Source organism: Aythya ferina (assembly GCF_964211825.1).
Source record: "Aythya ferina genome assembly, chromosome: 7".
NCBI classification, from domain to species: domain Eukaryota; kingdom Metazoa; phylum Chordata; class Aves; order Anseriformes; family Anatidae; genus Aythya; species Aythya ferina.
Window position 1 is genome coordinate 24,700,435 of NC_140302.1, and position 21,541 is coordinate 24,721,975.

A 21,541-nucleotide genomic window follows, 5' to 3' on the forward strand; every position below is an offset into this window, starting at 1 on the left:
AGATCTCCAGACAGCAGTACCAAAATGCCCTGATGGCATCCCGGATGGACAAAACACCTCAGTCCTCGGACAGTGAAAACACTAAAATCGAACTGACTCTTACGGAGCTGCATGACGGTTTGCCGGACGAGACAGCAAACCTGCTGAACGAACAGAACTGTGTGACTCACAACAAGCCCAACCACAGTATGCACAGTGAAGGAGCCATCTAGGAGCTGACCTCCCACAACCCACCCATCCCATCTCCTCAGCAGGACCAGCCCTCGCTCCTTCCTGCCTCCTCCCCGAGTGTGAACACCGTTAGTATGTGCTTGCGACACTGTGCTGCATCCAGTGTTCTGAGACCAAAGACTTGTGCGTCCGTTCTGGGAGCAGAAGAGGAAGAAACGGGAAGAAAGGAGCAAAGAGCAAGACAGAGAGAGACTAAAGCCCCAAGTGTACTTTGGGAATGGTGAGCCACCCTTGAGAACAATGAACATACTTCCTGCAAAGCAGAATCATGTTTATTTTTTATCTGTATTTTTGATCCTTGTTGGGTTTTTTCCTCCTCAAACACATATGGAGAAGTTTAAAAGCTGCTCCGGTTATTTTTTCAAGAGAGATCATGTTTTTAAAAAGTATTTTGCAGAGTTTTAAATTGTTTCTGTCCCTCCCCAGCCTCAGATAGGCTCTGTTGTGATTTTGTGAATTGGCTCCAAAGTCCTTAGGCCTCTTTTCACCCCTCTCTGGTCCTTTTTGTTGCCCTGTTGAAGAAGTTAGTAACTGGTACTTGTATGTATTTGTGTCCTAAGAATGAGTAAGCTTCAAGGAAACTCTGGTTTCAGCCACCTGGAGGGTCAAGGGATGAGTATTATTACATTCTCCCAGTTAAGTTTCAGGGAAGGAGGAGCGATTATTTTGGTATTTAACGATCCCTCGAATTTCTGAAGGTTTCTTTGTAAAACGGACAAAAGCATTGTTAACACTTGCCGTTTTGTAACCTCCAAAACCTTTGTGGGTGTTGAAGATGATTCTGGGGGGGCAGGAGTTAATTAGCAAAACTGCAAGTCTGGTGAAAATGAAAGGCAGGTGTCGTTTTCCGTGCTGACCTAAGGGGGTGGTTTTTCCTTGGAGTTCCTGACGGTTGCATTGTGAAGTCCTGTGTGCACCTGACAACAACGAGCTTTTAAGCACTTGCATGCTGTAGTGGTCTGTGCACCATTACCCAGAGCAGATGTGCAGCCTTTGTTAAATAACACGGAACGGCCCCTCTCCCCCCACCCCCGTGAGATCTCTAGTATTAACACAAAAGATGCTGCTACAGTTATGCCCAAAGTACATCCTCCAGGTGATGGCAAACCTCTGCCAGCACAAGGATGGGCTCTGCTGAGGAGCTGGGACCATCCTGCCCTCTCCAAGAACTGACCAAACTTTCCAGACGCGAGTGTTTTGCACTTCAGGGATTCGGAGAGGTTTGTTTCCGGGCTCTTCCCAGCCACATTCCTTCCTTTGAGCGGATTCAGTGCATTTCCTTCTCTCTTGCCCCTTTTAACAGCCATTTGAGGGATTACCGTGGTAGCAGAGCAGAGAGCCTCCCGCCCAGCTGCCTCGTGCTGGGCAGCAGACACCAATTCCTCCACCCCAAAAACCTGCGTGCGGATGGGGTGGAAGTGAGAGGCACCCCGTGGCGGTTGTGCATCACACATTCCCCGCTCCCACAGATGGATTTTAAATCCTCAAATGAAAAAAAAAAAAACCACAACAAAAATGCTCCCCCCTCCCGATTGTCCCCCCTCCCAGTGCCGTCTCAAACAAAATGTGATACAAGGAGAGAGCGCTGACTCGGGCATCGTGGGTTACGCAGCATTTCCCTTCCCTTCTGTACACCCAGGTCACCTCAGCCGACCCCCAGAGAAGCCCCCAGCCCCAAAAGCAACTGCCAGAGCTCTGTGCCTGCGTGCCTGCCCCGCTCTGGTCAGGGAAGGCACCCTAACATGTCCCCACCCTCGGTGCCCACCGTCTGGCTCGCTGCCTGCTGCCTGGAAAGGTGCAATACCCGCTGCGGGAGATTGGGGCCGGCAGCTCTGGGAACAAAACAGAGCCCCTAAACTCAACTCCTGCATTAAATTTTATTAACTTTTCCCATCCAAAAAACATCTTCTCAGACTCCAGTCGCGCTCTGCCTGCATCCAGAGCTCATGGCTCAGCCCTGGCCGGCTGCAGCCCGGCTCCTTCCCAGCGAGCCGCGGGTATTGCACCTTTCTCCCAAGGCGAAGCGGTGAGATGTCGCAGCGTGTGTCCCTGTCTGAGCGCTGTTTATCCAGCGCTGATGAATGTAAAAGTTTGTCGGGAGTGTCTGACGCGGTGGTGAACGCGAGATGCAGTATCTGTGTTGTCGAACCTGCTGCAGGAGGGAAGGCTCGAGCCAAGGCAGCTCCCCCTCGGGGAAGAGGCTGCTCGCTAGATCTGACTTCTGCTTCTTACGGCAGGTGATGGATTTGTTTTAGTGTCTGTTTCCATTAAATAATAATAATAAAAAAAAAAAAGCCAAATTTTTCCAACCAAAGCCATGTGATCCCAAAGCAAATACCTCCTGCTTCTGCCCGTGCTGCACTGTTCCAAAATTTCCAGGCGATTTTGTGCGTGACTGTTTGTCCTCATTCGTACGGATCCAGTAACGGGAAGCGAAACGATTGCCAGAAAAAGAGTTGCTTATGGATGTGTTTCAGATGGAAAACACGTACCTGCCCCGGAGGGGTTAGGAGCTGCTACTACTAATTAGCTTGAAGAGCAAGGCTTGGTCCTCTCCGCGGAGGGGAAAGCGTCCCCGTCTCCCTGTTCTCAGGGTATTTGCAGTTTTACTGTTTAACAAATGCCAGGGGCTCCCTGCCCTGGTGCCGGGAGCCAACACACACAGAGGAGTCCCGCGCCCAGCTCAGGATGGCTGCTGAGGCTCCGGACGGTGTTTGCAGAGGCAGAGGTGGAAACGCCCCGGGCTCTGGGGCCGTGCCCGTGCTGGGGGGCCGCTTCCCCTGGCTCGCCGCTGGCCTTCAGGTGGGCTCGGATCCGTGCCACGTCCCCGCAGCATCAGGGTGGTGCGGGGCACCAGCGGGGGGCTTTGGGAGCCGTTGGACTTGACCTCAGACCTTGGCAAGGCTTTGACTCGTAGAAAGGATACTGCATCTTCCCGTGTCGGCCCCCGCTGCCCGCTGCCTTCCCCTGCCCCCTCGGCCTCCCGGCGCGGGCAGGGGGGCGGCCGGCGGCCCGACGGCCTGGGGAGGGCACCTAGCCATGGTTTCTACTGTCAATACAATTTTGCACAAGAGTTCTTTGAAAGTGACGTTTTAAACACTAATATCTTCAATGCACAACTGTGAATTATAACTTTTACACTCCTGTTGGTTGAATTTCCTTTAAATGAAATGAACCCGAATCTGTTGTAACTATGATTTATTATTATTATTATTTTTTTTTTAAATTCTGTGTATTGCCAAATCTTTGTAAAGAGTGAAGGAATGTTCTTGCTTTCCAATGAGAATCTTTCTCCAAACGAGACTGGCTCTGGTGACGTGGAGATGCTACGAAGCACGCTAGCTGAGCGGAGAGGGGCTCGGGTGGGCTTAGCAAAGCAGCCTCGTCCCCTCTGCAGACCCCGGAGCTGACCGAGCGCTGTCTGTCCGTCCCCTCCGTCTCCTCCCTCAAAGCACAGGAGCTCGGGACGGGGCGTCCCAGTGGGGTGAGGAGCGGAGACGGGGTGCCAGCAGGGCAGGAGGTGCTGCGCCCCGTGGTGTGGGTCTTCCCCGTGCTTCCCTCTCCTGCTCCCAGCTGTAGCCGTGCTCCTCTCACCCCCTTTTTGCCCCCCGACACACACACACGTCCTGCTCCAGGCCCTGTCTGACACCGGGACCTGCACGGGGCAGCAGGAGCTGGGAGCTCTGTGCCAGGGGACATGGCTGGGGTGAGGCTTGCAGGTCCTGGGCTTGTTTCAAGAGGGGTCAGCTGCTCCAGGTCCGTTCCTCCTTCCTTCTGTCCTCACCGCAGGGTTATTATTGTATATTTTTGTCTTCTTTTTCTTTAAGTGCCTTTTTGTGCAGGTGGAGCTGGCAAGAGCAGGGGTCTCAGGACGTGCCCTGTGCGCTCACCCCAGACCTGGAGGCAGCGCAGGGGGAGCGGGGGGAGCTGCCCGTGATGACCTGCGGACATCGCCCCTTGGTGCTCCTCAGCCTTCAGGGCCCAGCTCAGGCTGGGACGCCGTTTTGGCACTGCCGGCGTCGGGCTCTGGCTCAGTTCAGCTCAGAGGGAAGAAAACCAAAGAGGCAGCTGCGTGCGAGGGGCAGCGGGGGTGCTTCCCGTAATCTCCGTGGAGCCCAGCCCAGGGCCGTGGGTGCGGATGGCAAGGAGCAGCGCTGTCTCCTCGCGAGCATCCCGTGTAAGTACCCTGCACTGCGGGGAGCACGGCCACGTCCTCCAGGAGCAGCTGGGACACGCATCGCCCTCGTGCTGAACTAGGCTATCCATAGAAATGGTTCCCACGTGAAAGATGTACGTGGTTTATCTGCTAATACACACGTCTCTGGTTTTAAAACCAGTACCAGTTGTCGAGTTACCCAGGGTCTGGATTGCCAGGAGAAAAGCGGGGCTGGCGGGAAGGGAGTGATGCCGCAAGGTGTCCGACTGGCCTCAACGTGGTCCTGCCTGTGCTCTGTACGCGGCCACGCATGGAGCAGGAGCCCAGCAGGTGCTGAGAGGCTCAGTGTGCCACGGACACGGGCTTGCTGCACGTCCCGCTGCCCTGGCTTCACAGCGGGGCTCTAAACAGACCCAAAGAAGCGCCCAGCCCCTGGATACCGAGGGTTGGTCTGTCCCAGCAACGGAATGAGAAGCTGAACGAGCGTGACTGCCACCAGGCGTCTTCTCACGGCACAGAGGAGAGAGCAGCCTTCATCCTGACCTGGCCAGCAGCGGGGACGAGCTCTGCACCACGGGCTGGGAAGCTGGGAGGCCCCCCTCTGCCTGTAGCTTCACAGCCACGTCCTCGAGGCGGTGTCTGAGCGAGGGGATGCTGTTGATGCAGGTGCCAAGCGGTGCGGTGCAGCGTTTCGGTCTGGTTTGCCTTCTTGCTGTTCTGTTAGGGGCTGGCTGCTGACCTGGGGAGGCTGCTGCATTCCCCAGGAGAAAGCCTGGGCTGTCAGGTTGTCCCAGCGCCGAGCTGAGGGAAGGGAAAGAGAAGGGAAGAGAAGGGGGTGCTGGCACGGTACAGGTGGCGGAGGAGGTTTCACAGGTCAGTAGCACCAAACTATCAAAGTGACGACATTCTCGTTAGCCTCAGGTCAGACCGAAATGGTTCTGCACCAAGATCAGGTACGAAGGGTTTGGCTGCATCTGAACGAGAGGTGCAGAGCCTGTTGTAGAGCCTGGCTTCAGGTTTTGCTGCTGGGAGCCAGGCAAGTGCCTGAGATGGGTAGAGGCTGCAGGCGGCTCCATGCTCAAGAGGTGGCTCGGCTTTTTTGTCTTTCCTCCTCCTGGAGGCAGGATAGGAGTTGGCTGAGGAGCAGGGTTTGTTGGGGAGGAAAGGCTCGTCCCAGCAGTAGGGCTTGGCGGCGCAGTCTAGCGTCACATTTCAGCTGTCTGGAGGCCACGGAGCTTTATGAAAGGAAGGCGTTAACCTCTGGTGATCACCGTTGTACCAAATCCTTCCAAATTCAAGTGAGAAACTTCTGGGTGTCAGACGAGTAGCCTGCACCATAGGCCTTTAGTTGGACGGAAACCTTCTGGTTTCTTCCAAAGATCAGCGTGGGCATGTGGCGGGGCTCTCGGTGAGCTCCTCTGTGCACAGCAGCATCAGGCTGGCACAATTCCTGCTCTCAAGCCCCATTTCAGCCGGTGGGCTTTGACCTTCTGGCCTTCGCACTGGGCAGAGCCGCTTCCTGCACTGCTGCTGTCACCTGGGTTGTAGCCACCTTGCCCCTGGTCCCACTTTGCTGTGGTTTGCAGGAGGCCAAGAGCAGGAGGCGCAGCCGGTCAGGAGCTGGCGATGCTGGAGATCAAAGCTCAGAAACTGAATCACCGGGCAGACACCCGGGTGCCAAACACACAGAGTCTGAAAACCCAGATACTCGAGAACACGGCCCTGCGGGTCTCTGCAACCGGTGGGCTCTGAACCCAAACCTTTCTCCTCCATCAGAGCCTTCCCAAAAACCTGTGGCCGGGCTGTGCAGCTCCTCCTGGCTCCATCCACTCACCCTTTGTGTCCCCCTCCTCTCCCAGCTTCGCGCTCACCCGCGGCGCTGCATCCGGCCCCGCTCAGCTGCCCGCCCGAGGTCCCTGCCCCGTGCCTGTCACCCACCACCCCTGGTCCCTGCCCGTTGTATCATATTGTACATGACGCCGGGGTGCCCGCGTTGTAGTGTTCCGACTGCAGTATTTCCTTCTGTGTACATAAACCCGAGTAAGCACAGCCGAGCTCGTGAATGCAGTGTGTACGTTTCAGATACTGATTGTCATACGAACGGATTTTATAATTATTCGAATTTTGTTGTAGATTTCCAAGCTTTCCTATTTATTTTGTACCAGATTTATCTGTATATTTTGTGATTTTGTTGAAAAGCATTTTGTTTATTTCTATTCTTTTTAGATAAATGATTTTTTTTTCTGTTGGACATTCCAGTTTATGCCTTTTTCCCTCCTCCACGCTCCCCCCTCCTTTCCAAGGGACGCCTTTCGGCACGCGGGTGGTGGGGCTGATGCCGCTGACCGTGGACCCAGCTCTCCGCAGACCTTTTGCCTCCTCTGCAGTTGTCGAGAGCCACGGCGAGGCCGGACCCCGTTCCCCGCAGAGCCAGGGCTTGCTCTTTGCGCTGGTGGGTGTGACTTGAGCGGTCAGGGGGCCCTTGGTGGTGGCCGGGAGCTGGGGAGGTGGTGGCAGTGGCAAGCAGCTGATGTCCTTCCTGAAGTGCTCCCTCAAGGGCGCTGGCCTCCTTCTTCCACTAATGCACCTTCCTTACACCCTGCTCGCCGTACAGCACGGTTGGTTCTCGCCGCGCTCTGCCCGCTGCTTTCCCACCAGCGAGCGAGGGGCAAATATTTTCCATTGCTGCCGCCTCGCCGAGTCCTCGCCGGGAGCTGGGCATTGAGCTATTTGTGGGACCGTGGAGGCAGGAGGAATGCGCGGAGCCCCCCGCACCGCCCTTCCCGCAGCCTCCCAGCTGCTGAGCTAGAGCTTGAAAAATTTGGGTGGCTCTACTTGGCGAAAGGACGGATAAACTTAGCAAATCCCAGCATGGCCTTTGGCCAGAGGGCTGGGGAACAGCTCCTGCAAACCCCTCCTGCAGCTGGGCCAGGGGGCTGAGTTGGCTCAGCTGAGGCTGCTCACTGCAATCCAGCCCCAAAAGCAAGGGGCCGGGCATCCAGTGCTGGGTTTGGGGCTGTCAGCAATCACCGAAGTGTTACGGGCTCTTAACTGCTGGCCACTCTCTGTGGCCACATTTTGCTGCTTTTCTGGTTGGGCTCTGGGTACCAAATCCCCTTTGGTGGTGGCTCTCATGGCCCCGATGCCAGGGACGCCCGGGTTACAGCAGCGTGCCGACCCCAGTGCTGTCCCCACGGGGGTACCAGCAGCCCTTGGCTGTGTGCTGCTGCCCACCTGGTGCCCCTGCTGTGCCAGCACTGATTGTCCCCAGGTTCCTCTGTGTTTAATCAGGTCTGCACACCCTCCCACCCACCCCTGCGCAGCTGATAGGGGTAACACCGACCTTATTCCCTCCTCCCTTCCTCCCTGCCCGCAAGCTGGGGACTAGACCAACCCCTGCAGCCAGGCTCGCTGCCACTTCCCAGGGAGGTTTGTGTTTTTTTTTCCCCTCCCGACCCTCCCTGCCACCCCCCGCACAGCCCTCGGCGCGCCACAAAGCGCCCAACAGTTCTTAGAAACATCAAGATTTATTGACTTGAAAACTGCCACTTCAGCAGCAGCATTTCCTGCTCAGATGGTGGTGTGTACTTCGTTTATTTTCTCCTAAGGTACTTTAAAATGGAAAAAAAAAAAAAAAGAAAAAAAGAAAAAAAAAAGAAAGAAAAAGATTAAATGCATTTATGGTACTGAAACAACAGTCGAATTCGTTACAAGAGGGCCCCCGCTGTAATCCCTTCAGACGCGAACGGCGCAGGCTGGAGCAAGGGAGGCTGCACCCAGGACACAGAGGAAAGCCACCGGGAGCTGCCCTGTCCCCGCAGCGTCCCTGGGCTGGCTCAGGGCTCCCTGTGCTGAGCTCCTGCGTGCTCCGTGCCAGCTCAAAGGCAAAGCCTGCGGGAAGGGAGCGTCCTGGCTCGCACCACGGGGATGGCCCTGCGGCGTGTGCTCGCTCCTGGCTTAGGGCAGGCACCCATGGCCCGCAGCACTCTAAAAACAGGCCCTTTCGCTCCAGATGGTGGCTGGTTTTGTCTTTGGGATGCTTCGCCTTCTTAAAGCTGAGCAGACAGGAAGGTCGGTAACAGGCAGTGAGGAAAACAAGCTAACGTAGCTAACGTAAGGCTAAAGCTGCGAGCTGCTGGGTTAATATTTCCTGGTGAAACTACAGAAGGAGTTGAGGACAGTGTGCGGCTCAGCTGCTGGAGGGACGCGCTGGAAGTCATGCATCACATGCCAACGATGAAAGAAAGCTCTGAAACACGGGGAGGGGATAACAAGCGCCTACAAGCCGGAACGTGTACAGCTGCAGCTGTGCAAGTGAGAGCCGGAATCCCACCGCTGTGACGGACGGAGGAATCGAACCACTTACATGGAGAAACTCACACCAAGCAGAGGGTGAACGCAGAGCTGGAAGCCACGGCAGCGCCGCGGCCAGCAGAAGGGCGGTGGTTGTAACACAGAAGAAGAGAGGTAAGGGCAGCAACCCCAGGGGCAGGAGGATTTGGATCGTTTTGTCTCCTGCAGGGCCCAGCACATCCCTGCCTCCTTCACAGTGAATGTAACAAATGGCAAAAACCGTTTACAGGACACCGTTCAAATGAAAATCAAATGGAACACATCGTGGGAGAGGGAAAAACCATGCAGCATCCCCAAAGGAAACGGGAGCAGCATTACAGCACAGGCAGGCAGTCCGATCTGAATGCACCACCCAGGCAGAATCCTTCGGCTTTTTGAACCGTCTGCAAAACTGAAAACAAGGGTCTCCTCCTGATTAGTGTTAATTTGTTAAAAGTTTTCCGGACACTTTCAAAATGTGCCTTTTGCAAGAATCACACCCCCCCAAACCCATCACCCCAAGGGCCCCCACATAGGAATCTGCTCCTGATCACTGCTAGAGTCACGGTTTGTCTTCAGAGATGCTTTGCTTTTTCCTTCTTATTCCTCTTCCTCCTCTTCTTCCTCCTCCTCCTCTTCCTCGTCGTCATCTTCGTCGTGGCAGTGTGTGATTTCCTGAGGTGCCTGGGGGAAGAGGTTGGGCGGTTTGATCTCGCTGATGGAGCGGGTGAGCTGGTGCCGCTTGTAGTCGGAATCTTTAAAATCCACTGAGGTGCGATTGCGCGTGGCCATGGGCGACTCCTTCTCGTTGATGTCAACGTGCGTGTGCTCTACCGTGGACTCGTGTGGCATCTACACCCGGAGGAGAGAGAGGAGATGGTGAGGGGAGTCCCTGTCCTAGGGCATCTCGCTGAAGACAGCCAGAGAACAAACCCCAGAACTTGCTTTCCGGGCCCACCAGACGCCACCCGGCCCTCCAGGTGCCTTCCCCTGGCTCGTGGAAGCCAGGCAGAGGCTGCAGGCCCCGCGGGGATCCCCCGGTTCTGCCACTCACCAGGACGTGCGCGGCTCTGAAGAGGTAGCTGAAGGGGTAGTAGAGGAGGTTGATGAAGGAGGCCGCGTAGAGGTCGGCGTAGCGCATCACCTGGCTGGCAAACAGCGTCTGCCGGGAGCCGCTGCGGAACAGGCTGCCCATCATCCCGTAGCACATGTCCATGTCGTGGGTCACTTTCTACGAGCAAAGGGCAGGTTAGATCCCGGCCGGGCACGCGGCAGCGCAGCCCCACGGCAACACGGAGGGCTGGGGGCGAGGTGAGATCGGCAAGGATCTCCTGCGAGGCTTCCCGTGCTCGCATCCCGAGGCCCAAGAGCACGGCCCCAGCTACCAGAGGGGAGGGAGACGCGGAATCAGAGCCAGCCTCTGCCCCAGGCTGTGACCCCGCAGGCAGGGCTGGCTGGACCAGAGGCTACGGCCCCTCCACGCCTGTTTTTCTCTTCACCCCGCTCTGCGGCACCGAGCACCGTCAGCTGGTGCTACGTACACGAGGAAGGAGACCACGTTCCAGACCAGGCTGCCTTTCAGGAGTGCCAGTGACACCAGTGAGCTGGGGAGCTCCTCCGTTTGCGTCCACAGACGGAATGGCTTTGCCAAGCCTGCCGTGCCCACCCGAAGGCAGAGCAAAGCATTTCAGGGCTGAGCAGTGGGTCGGGTTGTCGAGCCCTTTTAGGATCCAAAAGGATGAAAAGGGATTTTTATGGTTGGTACCTTAATGCGTCTCTGGATGGAGCTGATGTCAGGGCGTTCATTGCTGCTACTGTCCAGATGCCTAGTTACAGGCGAGAAGGTAAATACACGGTGTGAAAAGCCTTTCAGAACCAGATGTTGTGGGATGGGGGCTCGGGGGAGGGAGGCTGGTCTGGAGGGGGAGGTTGGTCTCACGGGAAGAACCCAGGCCTGAGCCAAAGCCCCGGCAGCAGCGCCGCCAACCCAACCCCAAGGGTTTGTCACAGCCGCTCCTTAGCTGTCGCTAGGCTGGGAGAGGCAGCAGGAAAAAGTTGTCAGTGGTTGAGCACTCACTTGTATAGCTCGGCCAAGAAAATGTCCAGGCTCTGCAGCTCTTCAAAAAGGGCTGGATAATCCGGAAAAGAAAGGGGAAAAAGGTAAGTTTAAATCGCTGAAGGGCTGCAAGCACACCCGCCATCCTGCCCGTTGCTGCTTTCGTTTCTGAGGTTGAACATTCCCAGCCCGCACAGAAACCTCCCTACTAGCCACGGGGCAACCTGCACAACCCCCAGAGCTACCTACGCACCAAAGGGCAAACCCGGGAGAAAAGCAGTGGTGCTGGAGGATGGGAAGCACGCGGTGCTTTGGCAGCAGAGAAAGTGGGAGGAAGGAAAAGGAAACAGCTGCTGAGCAGGGATTCCCTGCGGACAGGAGAGCTGTCAGGGCTCAGGCACTGCAGGGACAATAACCTGGGCGTCTCGCTCAGCACGGACAGAGGGAGAGGAGTTTTGGGGGCCGGGTTATGGATGAAAAACAGCTCAACCCCACCCAGCAGCAGCTTCTTCCCCAGCCAAGGCTTGGCTGCTGATGGGCCAGAGGCAAGGGAAAGGCCTGGGAGCCTGCCGGCAGCTCACGGGGAGCTGCCCAGCTCCTGCCACCACCACCCCACGCCTGGGAGAAGGCCGAGGGGACAGACGGGTGTGGGAGAGAGGCGGCGAGCTGGGGTGATCTCTCTCTCCCCTGCACTCCCCTGCCCGGCTGCTGACCGCTTTTGTCAGTCCAGACGTGCAGCTCCTGTGCCAGCTCGGGGATCACCAGGAAGGTCCTCCAGCCCTGGCGCTTCTTGGATTTGAGGATGTCCCCAAAGATGTGGTCTCCGATGTACAAAATATCCTTCCCTTTGGCCCCCAGCAGGTCGCAGACTGTGTCTGAGGAGCCTGAGAGATGAAGAACAGGGTGACTCAGATCAGGGAGCCAGACAAAAATGCGTGGCTCATTTCAGAGGGCCAGGGTTAGGGATGCAGCCAGTCCATTTTCCTTCCAGAAACCTCCACTGCTGTAAGTGTAACACCCCGCTGGGCCCTGGCAGCACAGGCACACTGCACACCCACACGGGAGTTCACCCAGAGCAGTTTTGCCCTTACAGGGATATCCAGCAGCCGAGGGGCCATGCTGCCTCCCACCCTGTGTGGCAGTGATGGAGCCCTGGGCATCACGGACAGCCCTGAGCATCCATCTGCTGCCCTTCCTGCGCCAGGAGCTGCCTGATGGCAGCACAGTGAGGACAGCTGGGCACGCTGTGCTGGGCCAGCTGCAGCTCTCCCCACTACAAGCCCTGCAGAGGCATTTCCCAGACCCTCCCTGGCAAGGAAGAAGAGGGCACTAGAGGAACAGGTCCACTTCTCTGCTCTGTGGAGCAGTGGTGATAGTTTCTGGTGCATTGTGCAAAAGGCACACAGCACAGTGTGTTTTGGGAAACAGCCTCGCCTAACGCCTGGCACAGCACCCAGCATGAGTGGATGAAGGCCACTAGGGCACATCAGAGCCATTTCACAGGACGTGTTCTTGCCTCACCTCCAGAGTACACGATGCCATGCTGCAGTGGGCCAGTGTAGGTACCAATCTTCAGCTTCCCGGTCACCTGGGGAAGGAGATAGTGCCTTAGTGAGGAACAGCTGGTGCTCTGGGTTTTTTATGTCCTACTATTTCTTTGCTCTCTGTTTCTCCCTCTCTTTCTCGCTCCCAGGCAGCCTGGTGGTGGTTTTCCACCTTTGTTCCCTACTGACACCTGCAGTACCTTATCATCATGTTTGCTTGTGAACCACAGAGAAGCCAGCCTGGCATTTCTAGGACAAGTCCATCCCGTTCCCACTCACAGACCCCGCACGAGCCCTTCCAGCCACAGAGGTACCCTCTGTGTGGTGCTCACCGTGTCCACCTGCCGCAACACGGTGCCCTCCCCAAAGAAGAGGGGTTTTCGGGCATCCACCAGGATCAGGTCGAAGTAGGACTGCCACGGCCGATGGGCACTCCCAGGCTGCAAAGGCAAAAACAAAACTCAGAATCATGCACAACACAAACACAAATTCCACAGGGAATTTAACTGGAGCATCACTGCCCACAGCCACAATCCTATTACACTGCTGGTCCATCAAAGGCTCTGATTCCCCCGTTCTTGCCTCTGTGGCAGGCCACTGGGTTGCCATCCCCTAAAGCACCCCCTTTTGTGGCAAACCCAGCCCAACCCAGCTAGCAGTGAAGACTGAGGACACAGTGTGAGAAACGACACTGGGCATTCATGAGTCTTTTTTGCTCCATGCTTCCACTCCTTCTGACATCAAGACCACAGCAAGGAGTTTTTGCAGCTATCAGTTGCGATTTTCCATGTTCTGAAAATTTTTCCCATAGTCTTCTATCTTCAAAGCACAGCATGGAAATAATTCTTTTGAGTATGAGATGGTCTCCCCATGAGACGCTGAGAAAGCAGCAGAACTTCAGCTCATAAGCCTCTCTCCAAAAGTTGCAGGGATGAGTATTAACTCAGGAAACCAGGAAACGCATAATGTACTTTTGGAACTACCATAGTTGAGGCAAAATTAGGCCTGAAATGTTTCTGCTGTTTTATAAAAACTCCTTTCCATTTTTTTTTTTTTTTTTTTTTTTTTTACAACATCTAAAATATTCTGCAAGGTCAATAAGAAATCTGGCTGTAAAATGCCACAGTTAAAATGCGTTACCACTGAAATAATGTTATCATTAATGTAGATTATTGTTTGAGACCAGATGATGCCTCCTTTCTCTGTTATATTGTATTTGCTTTGATCCTATTCAGATAGGACACTAAACAGCAAGCGTATTTTAACCAGATTAAAGCAACTAATCCCATGCAGCTGATGAAGCAGGATTAAAAAGCTTTCCAGCTACACAGATAATTAGGCACATCAATTCCTGTTGGAACTGCAGTCCAGAAATCACATACCTTTGGTCCATGCGGAAAGTCAAACAAGTAAGTCATAATTTTCTGAAAGACAGAAAGAAAACATTCAAAGATGTAGTTTTATGCAGCTTATAAAAACACAGCTCTGCTTTTAGCTTTTCAGGCTACAGAATTTTGTTTTCAGGATTTGTAGGAAAATCAGCATAAGGTTTGGTGACAAAATGAACAGATGGACCTTACAGTGAAGGGAGTTAAAACAGACGTTTTCATACTCAAAGAATGTATTTGTCTAAGGAATCTGCACATTGCTTCAGATGCATCTTGCAGTGCTTTATAATGCCATAATTCTTTGGTTTAGCAGCGCTGCAGCATCCTGACATTTGCCAGGAGTCTAAGGAACACCCTTGATGCCAGCAGCATACAGGATTTCCCTCAGTGGCTCTTGGAGCTCTCCAGGATCGTGGGTTAGGTGACCTCTCTGCACTCACAACTGTCTCACTTGCAAAAGAAGTCTTGCATTTTAAAGCCCATGCTAGGTCAGCAACGGAAGCAGGGCTATAAAAGACAAGTCTCAAGACCTAATCTGCATTCACCACCAGACCATCCTAGCTCAGAAAGCACCCGATTCCCTGCCAGAAGATGTCCTCCCACAACCCACACAATGAATAGCTGGCTTTAGTTTATTCCCTTACATCCCAACACCCCAATCCAAGCAGCACTTACATCTGTGTACTTGTAGTCGCTGTTTGTGACCAGGAACACCTTTCCGACCTCATTCATGCGGCTGAGCAGCAGTGGCAGCTTCCCCTGCAAGGCAGGGGGCAGAGGAGTCAGACAGAGATACATCACAGGCACAACAACTCTCAGCTACGATCCCACCAGATGAAACAAGGCAAATCAAATCAACAAGCACAGAAACCCACAGGTTTTGCACTGGCCAGAGAGCCAGGAAAGCTGCTGGTCCACGTAATGCGTCCAGAGCATGGCCCAGGGGAGGGAAATGGCTCAGCAGGGCTGCGGTGCCTTTGCCATGCCGGTGCCAGGCACCCTGTGCTGCTGCCAGCACTCTGCAGCCCCCCTCCAGCTCCAAGTCCCGTCCTGAAATGGGCCCAGAGGCAGGTGAAATCTGAGCTCGCACGAGCCCCAAGTTGAAGTATATTGTAATTCTGACCTCAAACTAGGGAGAATTTATTCCTGGAGCTATTTTTATTGAATCATAAATCTCAGACTGTTTCCAGAGCGGCTGATTACCTCACAGGATGGTTTCCTAAGAATTTTGCAGGCATGTAACTGGGAACAAGGTTAACTGCTTGGAAGTGATATGCTACCACCACAGGAAGAGCCCACAGAGATCTTTTAAACTAAAGAATAATTATAACATAACTGGCCCAGAGGGGCCCTGAGCACTGCAGAGAGGGCAAGAGTAAGGGAACCGCAGGAGCTCGTTCAGCTAGATGTGCTGAGCACACATTTTGGAGTTTCAGGAGACTGAGCACTGCTGAGACTTTCAGGATCTTTCCCTCAAAGCTTCATTATAAAATGTGTGTGACGCTTTTGCTGGATGACTAAGGAGTGCTTCTGTCTAAAAGATGCTCCTCTGTTACTTTTTAAAACGAGGTCTGCAGCAGAGGATTGCCTAGGCAGAGAAAACACGGGCAGGGAACACAGCTGCTTTCACCGTCAAAAGAAACAACAGCAGCCTTGCCAGCATATTCACCTGTGTCCCAGCTAACGTTTCCTCTGCCTTTTATATTTTACGTAAAAACGCGCGCGTGAGTACGGAATCACGTGGATCACTGGCTCAGAATAAAGGCTGCGTCCGAACTTTCCACTTTGTCGTTGGTTATTACAATAGAAGTCACAGCGTTATCTGTTCTGTGACTTAGTAAAGCAAATCAGCGTATTTATTTCTTGCCTGCTCACTCAGTACAGAGTGTCACGTAGCACAAGTAAAGGAACTTCGCACTTACATCTTTCACCACGTACTTTTCCAGATTCTCAAGGGTCTTTTCCTTGAGCGATCCCTGAAATAGAAACAACAGAGCCCAGTGAGGTGACGGAAACATATGATGTAAGAGACATCAAAGCAATGCCAACTTTCACACTTCAAAATGCTGTGAAAGTACAAACCAGGGCGAATCTGAACCAGTGACTCTAGAGATGAGAGGCTTTGAGTAGCAGGGACCATCACAAACTCTGTGATCCATCGATTCCCTCACCATGGTAAATAATCCACTTCAACAGCATTTTAACCCTTTCAGAAGGGAATACAATAGAAACAAACAAAAAATAGATTTGCCATACCAAACAAGACAGTCAACGACCTGTCTCCACCACTGACCATAATGCTTTACTCAAAGGCCAACTCCAACATGTATCACACAACACTGCATAAGGAAAGAAGAATAGATTCCCGACGTCTGCATGACTCAAAACAACCCCCACAAGTACAACTGTGAGCACAATTCTCCTGTGACGGCTCTCCATCCCACCCCAACAGACCTCTTGGATGAGGAAGAACAACAAAATCGGGTCTTTAATGAGGTGTTAGTGCTCCCAAAATATATATTCTAAATTTCTGCACAAGTGTGCTGAAAAGGTGAATTCCTCTCTGATGAATTCTGTTTCATGCAGGTGCCTTTCAGACAACATACGGTAATACCAATATAATCTAGTTACAGGAAAATTGCTATTTTGAAAAATTACAACAACGTACAAGTTGTGGGCTGTAAGTTCAAGTATCCTCATGGCACCATGTTCTAAAACCCACAAATTACAGTAAGGAAACAGAATCTGGGCACAATTAAATGAATAGGAAGGCAGCACAGATACCCTCCAGTGCCAAAGATCTTGACTTACTCACATAAAACTGCTATTTATTATTTGCTCACTAGGTGGCAAAGCAGGGCTCTTGCCCAAAATTGGATTAACATTTTAACTAAAGACTTACAAACCAGTCCCTCTGACTCATTTATGACTACAGATGTCTCAAGTTCTTGCAATCACCTTGTAATGAACCCAGTCAACAGCATCTCTGACATCTTGGAACATGCTCCTGAAGGACATGAAGAGGTCTCCATCTTTAAACCCTGTTTCACAGCTGTGGGGAGAAAGGAGAGGTTGTAGCAGACAGTTGGAGCAGGTGAGAAACAAGTGGTGTGGGAGCCAGGAACATGCCAAGGAGAGAGAGGATTCAAAATGCTGTTTGAAGCTTGCATTTTTATCTTACCATAATGGTTTCTTATCGACTCCTTTACTGCAGCTCAGACTTGAAAGAGGGTACAACCAGTTTTTTAACAGGATCTGCATATTACCCAATAATGCTTCATTAAAAATTTTAGGATGTGAGCTTCTAACTCCTGGCCTGTGACTTCACAGCAGTACTACAGCTTTCTACGACTGCAACTCTTATTTCTCCCACACAGTAATACAAGAAGAAAAAAGCGTAATTAAATGCATGAACCATTTCCACTTTAACAGAGTGGAAGACTGGGAGTGTGCAGTTTGCAGCGTTTAACAAAAGACAAATGGTACAGAGAAAGTAAGCAGAGTGCTGCTTTTTCTCCCACTTTTCTAACAGCAAAAAACGGTGTGCCACAGAAGTCAACTAAATGTAATAGTGCTGAGTGGAGGATTACTCCACTGATTTAGTCAACTAAATGTAATAGTGCTTGTTAAAAAGTCTGAGTTAACATGAGAAGTTTCCTCTGCAAGACACCATGGAGGCTGAGAGTTTCCATCAGAAGGAATCAAGGAGGATTAAACAGAGCTGAATTTTTTATGAGAGAAGTCATCTACTGTATGATTAATATACTGTATATACATCTAATCAATGCCTATCCTGAGATAGGACGCTTCACCTGATGGAGGTTCTTCTGCTCCCAGGTAAAATCCCATTCAACCTTTACCTTCCAGGCACACAATATGCAGAGATCACCTACCACGAGTCAGAAGCACAGCAGCACTCAGACTTGCCACTTCAAACCACAGCTTGTTTATGCCCATACTTATTTAAAAGCTAGGAAAATACTTGTGTTGTACCAACAGACTTCTAAACTACACTGTGCCTGAATATTTCACTTTTGATTGAACTAAATCCTTGATTATGACATGAGGAACTTGTGGTAATTGGCTGAGGAAATTTGGCCTTTCAATTCAAACATGGATCCAAAGGACACAGGTAGAAAATGAGCTGTCTGGTGGCTGTAATCACCCTTTAATACGTACGTGGTCTTAGGAGCTGCCCCAAATACCGGTGTCAGGCAGTAAGTAGAGTGACACGGGTATGCCTTATGAAGGAGACCCTCGTAACCAGTCTCTGCTGTACACACAGCATCTCATCGGCACTAAATTCTCTTAATATCAAAAGAATAAGAGGCCTGAACCCCACCGAAACCACCTGAAAGGCCTCCAGTGATATTAACAGCAGTTGCACCTGTGTTGTGCTGTATTGCATTTTATAATAACCATCTCACTGCATTAGCAGCACATCTAAGCAGAGGGGACACATACCTAGTGTACCGGTCACAGTTAGTAAAGAAATCCACTAGGCAAGCCAAAAGGTAGGTCTCTGCAAAGAAACAAAGCAAGGTTTTAAAACAAGGATAACACCATGTATCCAGCTAACTCTGGGCACTGTGCCTGAACGAAAAAAAATATTGGAAAAAAAAATCCAAACAGTTGAGTAAGACATCAGCAAAGCTTTACTGGCTTCAAGGATACAGAAACAGTCACACGGGACTCACCTGGTAGGTTGAACAACGTGTTCAGAATGTAAAACCTGTCCGTGTCATCCCTCTGGATAAATTTGTTTGGGTATTGTTCCCGTGTTTCAGGCCTGAGAACAGATAAGGTGGAGAAGAATGAAAAAAATACGGAGGATACGATATGCTGCCCTGCACAGTATGCCTGCAGCAGGGTCCATTAACTGCAGTCTGCTGTGCTTTGATCAACACCCTGCTTTCCCATGTGTTTTTTAGTGGTGTGAGAGCAAAGCTGCACCCACCGTGTGTTGCCTTCACTGCACTGGCTCCAGCAGAGCCGGGCACAAAGCCCTCACTGCTGAGTCAGCAAACGAGCTGAGCCCTCACAGGGAAACAGAGTGGTTGGGAGGCCATGACTCGACCTTAAGCCCCGTGCTGCTGGCTGTGGGTATGCCTTACATCATCTGCACTTTCATTGTTTGCTTATCTTAAACTTTCCCCCGCTTTCTATGCGTTGTTTAGCACCCCCCAGCAGCTCTACGCAGCGGAACGCGGGGCTGTGCTGAGGGAGGCTTGCCTGGGGCCCTCTGCAATTCATCAGCAGGGTGGCGATGACTAAAGTCGCTCAGTTATTCTTGTTTCCTCCATTTCTGGAGCTTCTGAAGATCTCCTGTGACTCAAGCAGGAACTCGAGAGCATATGTAAGGGCTTTTTATCTAAATTTTGGCTTCCTGCTGGAGGGACTCACAGGGCTGCAATGACAAGGCTTGTCACCCTGGGGCCCTGAGCCTTGCATCCCTCCCCCTCACAGCAGGGAGCGGAGGGGATTTGCTGGGACACATCAGGCACGCAGCACTGCGGTCCCCTCTGCCTCCTAAAGCACCTTCTCCGGGGCAGGAGGAATGCAGGCAGCCAGGGAAGGCTGCAGGAAATTGCACACAATGCACCAATTCTGTCTCTGAGGTCAGAAACAAAAAGGGGTAGAGCGAGCTCGTTCCTTCCTTAAACAAGTTCAGGCCCTCGAGCTTTCTTAGCCCTGGCTGTGGAGCTGAATGGTCTCACCTGGTGTAGGTCCTACCTGCTCCCCAGAACCCTTGCTCAAGGACTGTTTTATCTGACAAGCTGCTGATGTCAAACCATGCCAAGACGAATAAAAATCCCCCTATTTCCCCTTGGCACATTTTCTTCCCTTCCCAGCACTCTACGGATGTACCTGTGCTGGCACAGAACTGTTCTCTAGGAACACCCTAGGGTGTTGCTGCATCTGGGACCTGAATACAACCCCAGTAAATCCCAGATCTGTAAGACACCACCAGCACAGCATCCGAAGTCTTCACAACTCCTTACACAATGGGTTCCCCAAGGACCAGTGACACAAAAGAGCATAGGAAGTCAAAAAGAACAGCCAAGAGCCAGCACTCACCCTCTGAGGAAATTAAAGCCATGTGCACACACCAGGAGGTTTCCATAGGCATCAACTTTCAGCAGGTTTCCATAGTGGGTATCAAACACCAGGCCTCTGTTAAGAGAGCGATTAAAGACATGAAGGAGCGAGCATTTTAAGCAGTGACCATTTCAATAGCAGTTCTTCCCAAATCAGCTCTACAGCAGCTTGCTTACTTGGCGTGGGGCACCAGAGCAGAGTTGCTGTTTTTGTGCAGCTGGGGTGCTTGCTGTACCTTTTACCTGCTGCAGGTACGGGACAACACAGCCCTGCACCAACAGGTTAAAAGGAAGAGCTGATCTGCTCTCCGTGGACTTGAAAGTGGAGACGTTTAACCCAGCAGAGGCTTAGCTGTGCGTTCACCAGGGAAGACAGGGACCTCTTCTGCAGGGTCACGAATGTGACACCTGTGTTTGTGGTCACTGACAGCCCTGCGCAAAAGCTGGGATAAGAGAATTTCTCCCCTCCTTTTCATCTCTCTGTCACACACGGAGCCAGATGGGGCACGTAAATACTGCACAAAATGCTTCAGGTATTTTTTCAAGTCCAGCAAAACTCTGTCTTGCTCATCTAATAGTTTGCACCTGGAGAAAGAGGCCTTCCCCCAGAGACATCCCTTCTGTCTCCTCCCTGGGATGAGGAGGGTGGATTTAATGGTGTCTTCATCCCAGGTTTGTGAAGGGCTAACCGTGTTCTTACAGGCGTGGGAGCACACAGCAAGTCTCAGGGTAAATGAGGCTGAGAGCAGGGAAGGAAGGAGGCTGCCAGACTGCAAAGTGGAGCACAAAGCCTCTGGTCCAGTCTTTTGTAAAGAAGCTCCAAAGGAGCCAAGAAAGCAAAATCCAGCAAAGGCACAAGAGGAAATGACTTAAAGGTACAGGCATAGATCAAAAGCCGTGTTTAAAGCAAGCAATGTGCTTTTTACTTCTGCTACGAAAAGCCAAAATGCAAGAACTCCAAAACTTTGCACCATTAATTTGCTTTCGGCATTTGATTCATCTAGGCACGTGAACTGGATTGGCCCCACCTTCATTGCTGCTTACAGCCAGCTTAATTTTCAGGATGTCTTGTGCACCAGGACTCTGGTGTGTCTGGTTTGACGACACCAGAGGAAACCATATTAATTAAAAGCATTAGAGAAAAATGTTCTGAGACTTTCTAGTGGCCTCGTGGACATTAGTGGCTCTTTATCCCCAGGCTTTGACTTAGATTTAGCTCCCGGTCCCATTGTGTCTCAGCTGTTTTTGCTTTGAAAGGTTATTTTTGGACCATGACTTCAGCAGGCCTCATTCCCTGCCCTCGGCCTCCTTCGTAGCAAGGACTCCAAAGGCAAAATTCGGAAAACCTGGCCTCACGTGTCACCTAGGAACTTTACAGAACAAATATTCAAGGCCTCGAGCAGGCTGGGTTGGTATCTGTTAGTCATTTACCTGGTAGGGAATGCAGGATCATACACAAAATTGAGCAGCTCATGAGGGTATCCAATGGAAACTAATCTTTCTACGGTCAGGTCAAATCCAAGAGATTCGTATTCAGGGGATTTATACACTGTACCAAGATGAGATTCCAGTTAGAAAATTTGAAAACAGCTAGGGGGTTAAACAAGAAGGCAGTTAAAAGTAATGTCCCCGTTCGCCCTCCTCCCTCCTCCACATCACGCTCTCCCTTCGGTGCTCCTGCCCTCGGCCACCTTGGTCGGGGCCGGAGCTGCAGAGGCGTTTGCTCTGCTCCAGGA

General features: G+C 52.1%; 2 protein-coding genes across 7 annotated transcripts in view; one reads left to right on the forward strand and one right to left on the reverse strand.

The window, feature by feature from the left end:
* CNNM2 (cyclin and CBS domain divalent metal cation transport mediator 2) overlaps nucleotides 1-3,532 on the forward strand; it is a 111,743-nt gene extending 108,211 nt beyond the window's left edge. For all 3 annotated transcript variants that reach the window (XR_014695105.1, XM_084526269.1, XM_084526270.1), the window contains one exon: nucleotides 3-3,532. Coding sequence is in view for 2 of the 3 variants with exons in the window: in XM_084526269.1 (XP_084382395.1) it covers nucleotides 3-212 (210 nt within the window). In the remaining variant the exon portion in view is untranslated. The remainder of the gene's footprint in view (nucleotides 1-2) is intronic.
* A 4,363-nt stretch (nucleotides 3,533-7,895) lies between these two features.
* The window catches only part of NT5C2 (5'-nucleotidase, cytosolic II), a 100,972-nt gene continuing 87,326 nt past the window's right edge, over nucleotides 7,896-21,541 (reverse strand). For 2 of the 4 annotated variants that reach the window (XM_084526281.1, XM_084526280.1), the window contains exons 4-18: nucleotides 21,237-21,354; nucleotides 19,786-19,881; nucleotides 18,405-18,496; nucleotides 18,172-18,229; nucleotides 16,666-16,759; nucleotides 15,630-15,683; nucleotides 14,383-14,466; nucleotides 13,702-13,743; nucleotides 12,652-12,759; nucleotides 12,297-12,363; nucleotides 11,489-11,659; nucleotides 10,797-10,848; nucleotides 10,485-10,545; nucleotides 9,774-9,950; nucleotides 7,896-9,571 (exon numbers count right to left, since the gene is read on the reverse strand). In XM_084526281.1, the coding sequence (XP_084382407.1) occupies nucleotides 9,320-9,571; nucleotides 9,774-9,950; nucleotides 10,485-10,545; nucleotides 10,797-10,848; nucleotides 11,489-11,659; nucleotides 12,297-12,363; nucleotides 12,652-12,759; nucleotides 13,702-13,743; nucleotides 14,383-14,466; nucleotides 15,630-15,683; nucleotides 16,666-16,759; nucleotides 18,172-18,229; nucleotides 18,405-18,496; nucleotides 19,786-19,881; nucleotides 21,237-21,354 (1,526 nt within the window). In that variant the 3' untranslated portion in view covers nucleotides 7,896-9,319. Of the gene's footprint in view, nucleotides 9,572-9,773; nucleotides 9,951-10,484; nucleotides 10,546-10,796; nucleotides 10,849-11,488; nucleotides 11,660-12,296; nucleotides 12,364-12,651; nucleotides 12,760-13,701; nucleotides 13,744-14,382; nucleotides 14,467-15,629; nucleotides 15,684-15,789; nucleotides 15,894-16,665; nucleotides 16,760-18,171; nucleotides 18,230-18,404; nucleotides 18,497-19,785; nucleotides 19,882-21,236; nucleotides 21,355-21,541 lie in introns of those variants that run through there. The other 2 variants (XM_084526282.1, XM_084526283.1) reach the window with 2 other exon arrangements.